Source organism: Apium graveolens, chromosome 4 (assembly GCF_009905375.1).
Source record: "Apium graveolens cultivar Ventura chromosome 4, ASM990537v1, whole genome shotgun sequence".
In the NCBI taxonomy this organism is placed as follows: domain Eukaryota; kingdom Viridiplantae; phylum Streptophyta; class Magnoliopsida; order Apiales; family Apiaceae; genus Apium; species Apium graveolens.
Window position 1 is genome coordinate 202,905,695 of NC_133650.1, and position 7,431 is coordinate 202,913,125.

General features: G+C 35.3%; 1 protein-coding gene across 1 annotated transcript; it reads right to left on the minus strand.

Annotated features, from left to right (window-relative positions):
- Window positions 1–1,018: 1,018 nt before the first annotated feature.
- Window positions 1,019–1,771, minus strand: LOC141719287 (uncharacterized). The gene has a single exon (XM_074521663.1). It carries the CDS (start codon window positions 1,769–1,771, stop codon window positions 1,019–1,021), a length of 753 nt encoding a protein of 250 aa, XP_074377764.1.
- Between the last annotated feature and the right edge of the window lie 5,660 nt (window positions 1,772–7,431).

Sequence of the window (7,431 nt, forward strand, 5' to 3'; positions counted from 1 at the left end):
AGCCTTTCTTGAATCCACTGATCGGTACCCCTTCCTCTTTCCCAAGTAAACCGATGACCTGAGAAACCTAAATCATGTAAACCACTCTCTTCAATTACATTACAAAACCCATCTAACAGTCTTCGTGGATGATTTTGACCTCCTTCTTTTTCTGTTGCATACATTAGATCATTGAAATCACCCATCACACACCAAGGAAGATTAGAAGTCCGAGCTAAATTCCTCAACAAATTCCATGAATCATACCTCCTTCGTCTCTTCGGATACCCGTAAAACCCTGTAAATCTCCATCGACCCACCTGTTCCACAACAATCTCAACATCAATAAAATTCTCACTAGCATCTTTCACTACAATCGAGTCTTCCCCTTTCCATAAAAGAGCAACTCCACCTCCATGATGACTTGTATCCACAACCCAGCAATTTGTGAATCCCATCTGCTTGCACACAATATCTACTTTATTCTTATCTACAAAAATTTCTGAAAGAAAAACTAAGCTTGGCCTGAATTGATTTACCAATTCTTTTAAAAACCGTACTGCTCGTGGGTTGGCCAGCCCACGACAGTTCCAAGCTAAGGCACTCATTTGGCTAGGCGGGCCTGATCCACAGAGCCCGCCCCAAGCAAGTTTTTTGAATTGTCTTCCAATTTTGTTGGGTCATATATTGCCACAGTATTCTCAACAAGCCCATCCATTATCATATGACTAGGCCCATTATTACCATCCGTATTTCCTTTCATACATTTTCTTTTTAATTCCACCACAACATCATTTATTCCCGCGTCGTTATCTGTATTTTGAATTTCAAACTCCTCCCTATCCCCCTGATTCCGCGAGATAACCGTAATCCCTGATTGAACTCCACTTTTCTCTCGAACAATTCCATCAACCTCCACAAAATCCGGCCCCTAATCATCCCGTCGAGCAGTTGAACGGAAAACTGAACTACCCCCATATTCTAAAGAACTTGAGCCTTCCGACCCTGAATTCCGGAGCCATTTTGCCCCTGTATTCACCTATATATTTCTCGTTGGAGCTCGCAGCCATGGACCATACGCTCTCTCCACTTCCTTCTCCGGATTCGCATATACCACAGCACAATCTCTATCAGCATGACCCAACATACCACACACAAAACAATAAGTACTAAGACGTTCATACTTAAAGTTTATCCAACCCCAGTTTCCCCCCTCCCTCTTAATTTTCATACGCCATTTCAATGGCTTGCATACCTGCAAGGTAACCCTAATACGAAGAAAAGATTTCCAACTAGTTTTGAAATTGTTTGGATCTGACTTCACAAATTTCCCAATGTAATTACCCACACTTTTCAGCACATTCTCCGAAGCAAATCCTTTTGGTAAATCATATATTTGAATCCATATATCACTCTCTTCCAAAGCTACCGATAATGGATCATCCCCTTCTGAATATTGTTGAAGTACCAGCAGATTATGCTCAAACGACCAAGGTCCGCCCTCCAAAACTTTCCTTACATCCAAGATATGATAGAATATGAATGCATACCTTTGCTCTCCAAGGTCATGCACCTCTAACCCCTGCTTTGGTCGCCATAGGGACGCAAGTACATTCTGCATAGCGTTAAAATTTATATTTTTCTCTGTCAAAAACCTTCCAACCAGCATGAACTCATCCGTCGATTTTCTTACAATTTCTTCATCCGCTCCCAGTACTATACCACCCTCATCCTCATCCTCAATCGAAAGTTTTGAATACAGATCTTCTAGTTTTTGATTATGATTAGCCATGAAATAAGATTCAATGATTAAACAGCAAAAAAATTATGAACTTGTCACAAAAATGAACAAGACAAAAAACTTGCATATTAGCAAGACTTACTGCGCTCGCAGCTTGCAACTTAGTTTCTTTTTAAACACAACATGCGACTTACAACACCAAAACGGATAGGCAGCCTTTTGACTCTGGTCGCCGCAGGGAATTAGATTAAATCTACTGAAATTATCCAAGGATGAACCTGTAGTCGCCACTTAACACTTAACAATTTTTTGTAGCCCCAAATTAATTATTTCTGATTTATTTATTTTTCCATAAAATTTAAAATTCTTAAATTTAATTTTTTCTTAAATAATAATTTACATTTTATTTAATTTTTAAAAAAATTCGAAATTCTTGAAAATTAGATTTTACGTAAATATTTATTTTTGATTAATTTTTTTTTAAGAAAATTAAAAATATTGGAAATTTGATTTTTCTTAAATTTTAAATTAAGGGTACTCAAGGTATTGGTAGACTCAGGATTTCTCCGGGATTTTAAAGTGGATTTTAATCTAGTTTTCTCGAAGATCTTAAAAACAACTCTATGATTCCAGATTATACAGTCACACAGTGGTTTGTACCAATGCTATATTTATCTGGGAATCACAGAGATCAGAAAGGCATAAATTGTGGAGGTCAGAGAGAATAGTGGGGATATACCAATATTTCAGTTACAGACGGTAAAGTTGGAACCTCTGGACAAAATATAAGAGTTACTGATAGCTGAATCAAATGAAGCTCATGTAGAATTACATTAGGGACTGGACGTAAGGGCAGTGTTTCACATGTCAGGGAAGTTTAGTCGCATCAGATTCACAAGGTGTATATAAGCTATATCCAAGGATCAAGCCTATCTATTCTGAAGCAGAGACTTTTACGGATTCAGTTCTAGAGGTGATTTCAACACTGAGATTGGGACAGATACAAGATTTGATAGCTACAGTTAGGACAAGACATATGTGTCAAGTAACTATCAGGGGTTTTGCTAAAGAACAAGAAGCTTGACAAACAAGGATGAGTAGGGATTCAGTTGAAGAGTTGTGACAAAGGTGGAATGGTTTCTTAGGGAAGCAGCCAGTCAAAACTTATAGTGCACGGGAAAGAGTTGGGATGGATCAGATGACGAGAAGGAAGATCATGAATATCTTGCTTTTATAGCAATCTCTAAAGATGGTCCAACTCACATATCTCACATAAATGGTCAGTCAAAGATAAGAATGAGCATGATAAGGTTGCAGCTGTTGTTATCTCTGTTTATAATAAAATCTCTAATCCATCTGGACCTAAACTAATAAGTTGGGTACCAAGAACTGTTAATCCATTTGTGAGTGCAGGACATAACAGGCTAATTGATTCATATGTATTCTTGGTATTTGATACTCAAGGCATATGATCAAAGAAAGAGCCTCACAATCAAATGTGATCAACAAAAGCTATTCTGTCAATAATCTTTGGAGATGACAGCAAAGGTTTTCATTATGGGGCAAGCTATACAGAAAAATGAATGTCATCATGGATTCAACAATTGCTATCACCGATAACAACTAATCATTGGAGTCACTGATAACAATTGAAACATCTTTCTTGCTAAAGAATCAAGGCACAAATCCTCTTATCGGACAGTTCTGCATCAAAGGACAAAATGTCAATTCAACGAAGGATTAGTGTCTCATCTAACGCAGGAAGGTTGAGAAGCTTGCTCTTCTTAGAGTAAGGAAAGGAAATGCTCGTGGCTAGACTGGAAACTCTGAAAAGGTGAAGTCAATGGTTTTTATTGTAAATCTTCATCTAACAAAAGTTTAGCTATGGCATTAGAAGCTCTCACCCTTGAACATCAACACAAGGAACTCTTTTTTATAAAAGAGATTAGTGAGAGGACTGCCTCATGTGGAATTCAGAAGACGATAAATGTGAGGCATGTCAGAAAGAGAAGTCAAAGACAACATCACATCAAAGCAAAGATATGCCTTAGTGATGAGTGATGGCTACTCTTAATACAAAGTTGTTGTTCGTGCGTTCTCAAGACATGACATCACAGATGGTGATTGATCATATCAGAAGATCAAGCTGGAAGCAACTGTAAAAAAAATAATCTTGTGGTCAGATAATGGGACTGAATTCAAGAAGCAGTCCTGATTAATATCTGTAACATCAAGAATATTATGAGGCATATTCAGCACTAGGAACTCCGTGTCAGAATGAAGTGGTACAAAGAAAGAACCGGTACTTGAGTAAAGCTACAAGGGAAATATCAAGCTAATCAAGACTTTCTAAATACCAAAGGGCTGGAGCAGTCAAATAGTTTACAACAAGTAAGATCAAGCCTTGATCATGATGTATACATGAAGACCACTAATGAGATAATGGCCAATAGAAGCAAACACTAGATAACTTGAAAGTGTTTGGAGAGAATATTCTATAGAAGCAAAAAATGAAATTTTTTTAGTTGTTTGAAGATCTTGGAATTTGTAGCTAAGACTAGTTAGGATATTTTCCATGGCTACTCAGTGAAGTCTACAACCTACAGGGCATTTGTGGTTGACCAACAGAAGATGATTGAAAGTCTAAGTGCACAGTTCAAAAACATCATGCTCCAAGCTGTTAAAGGAGAAATTAATCATATTGGTGATTCATATCCAAGCAGTGGAATGACACTGTATAACACAACTCATTATTTCAATGAAACCAGTCAGCAAGGGTAAGGATTTTCAGGAAATTCCAGGAATAGCTTAGGGGGAGCAATAGAAGGATCAACTAGTTAGACACAACACCACATTGAAAATTCAGAGGACACAATAAGAATATATCTGCTGAGACAAAGGGTTCAAGTCTATTCCCAGAGTCTAGTTCTTAAGTGATTCAGATGGTGAAGTAATGATTAGAAGGGCTACTGAGTGCGAATGATTATTTCTCTAGCTTTCTATCTGAAGAAGAAACTAAGAAAGTTACAGAAGCTCTGATAGATCCAGATTGATTGGGTGATTGCAAAGCAAGATGAGCTCAATCAGTCATCAAGCAGATTGAAAGGAAGCTGGTATCCAAACCAAATGAAAACTTTGTAATTGGTACTAGGATAACCATAAGTCAATACTGGATGACAATGGCATTGTCATGAGGGATAAGGCCAAACTAGATGCTAGGTTATTATCAGGAAGCAGCTGACCAGAAAGCACCAATGACGAGACTTGAGGATATTACGACATATCTAGCACATGTTGTATATTCTACCTGGAATTGGACTCTAGTAAGTGCGAATAAGTGTACTCCTGGTTGGTGAGTCAAAGGAAGTAGTCAATGCATAACAATTCATGGACTTTGCAGTTGCAGATCTATTGGACTCTGTATATCTCTTCTTCACAAGCTCCTTTCAGGTTGGTATGAACTAGTATACTACTCAAGCAATCGTTAAGGACATGGTATGGCACTCTAACTGAAGTTACAAGTTTAAAATGAACAAGTAGAGTCGTCATATTAATAACTCTATTATCACTAGGCACACACATAATGTTATATATGTGTAGTGATAAATGTTCTCAAGATGCTAATGTGCAAGGTTTTGAGTGGATCATAGAGAATCCAATTGTATAGCTATTACTAAGATTATTAGATATCTTAAGGGACTACCAACTCTTGGAGTAAAGTACCCTAAAAATATTGTGCCTAACATGTTTGGCTATATAGATTACGCAGGTTGTAAGAGTGACAGGAGAAGCATCTCGGGAAGCTGTCAACTTCGTGGAAGAAGATTGATTTCTTGTTATGATAAGAAAAAACCTCAAATCCCAAAACTCTGTGAACACTCTATGACAGTGCACCTTCACACCAGGTATCATTTCTTTCGAGAGCATGTCTTTTAGTCAAAGAGTCAATTGCAGAAACACTTATTAAATCACTTGATAAAGTTAATTTTTTAAGACTGGTTTGTAAGTGTGGGATATTATTCATTATATATTAGTTAAAAATCTCATCTATAAGGAATTCTTAATATAAGTTCACAAGTATTAAATCTTAAATATTTAAAGGACTTGTGAATTTATCAGTAATCCAGTACCTCATACTTAGTGCTTATATCTTGATTATCATGATTACAATGTTATATATATTTGTGGTAGTTATGTATTATAGCATTAAGTTTGAATTTTATTTTAATTAATTTAAATTATGACTATAGACAATTCCATTCCATATCAGTCTCATAATTTAAATTATATTAAAATATTATGCAGCATAGTTATTTGTATCATGTACGAATAATTATGATACTTTTAGTATTAGTGATATTATTTAGAATTTTCATTTTAAGTAATCAATGTTTATTTCTAAAATCACTAATATTGAAAATTGAAGTATTTTCTAAGTTATGTGTATAAAACTCTCAATATTTTATATGCTTAGAAAGTATTTCTAAAATTACTAATTATCCAAAGAGTGATTGCCATGTATATAAGTCATATATCCTATTGGTACTTACTCAAAGATAATTATAAATATTTAAGTGTTAGTATCTAACTCATAGATATTTGGTATTTATTTATTTAATATTTATTTTGGGTAGTTTGGATTATGGAAATTGAAGCAATTCAATGATTTTATTTGCTCCAGAATTCAAACTAAATTAAAATAAATAAGCAGCATGTTTTATTATAACTAAATTTGTCAACAATTGATAACTAGTATATTAATTGTAACTTATGTGTTAAGTTAATAATGAAATTTTGATTTTAGTGAATTTAGCAATATTTATATCTCAAGAATTCACTGAAATCAGAATATGATTGTAGCATGATTAGTTGTGTGCTAATTCTTGACTTATATCTGTTAATGATACTTAGTTAAGAGTTTAACTATGAACTAATTGTGAAGACTTAGGAGATGCTACCTATATATTAGGGATCAAGATCTATAGAGATAGATTGAAAAGATTAATCGACCCAGTCGAAGTACATACATTGATAAAATATTACATCATTTTAGGATGCAGGAGATAAAGAAAGGATACGTTTCGATGTCTCATGGGATAGTCATCTCAAAAGATAATTGCCCCTAAATCATTAGATGACAAGGGCCGTTTGACAAAGCTCCATATGCTTTAGCAATTGGATCTATAATGTGTACAATCATATGTATTTATCCTGATGTTTCGTATGCTTTGAGCATGACGATCAGATACCAGTCTAATCCAGGTGAGGGTCACTGGATAAGTTTCAAGAATATTCTTAAGTACTTAAAGAGGACTAAAGATTTATTTTTGGTGTATGGAGAATATAGGGAACTAGTTGTAAAGGGTTACACTGATACTAGTTTCTGAACCTAATTTTTGGATAGACAAGGATGATTATGTGTCTATGTCTGGTTTGTGTTCTATCTAAATATAAGTTATGTTAGCTGGAATGGTTCATATCAGGAACATTGATGATTCTATAATGGAAGCCGAATATATTGATATTTTTGAAACAACCGAGGAGACTGTTTAGGCATGTCCTTAGGCTATATCACCTTATTAATGAGATTAATGATCAAGGAGATATAAATGTAAAGTGCATTGCAATGACAGTGTTGCAGACCCACTGACTAAGGCTTTATCACAACAGAAGCACGATGGTCATACTAGTTCCATGAGTATTAGATACAT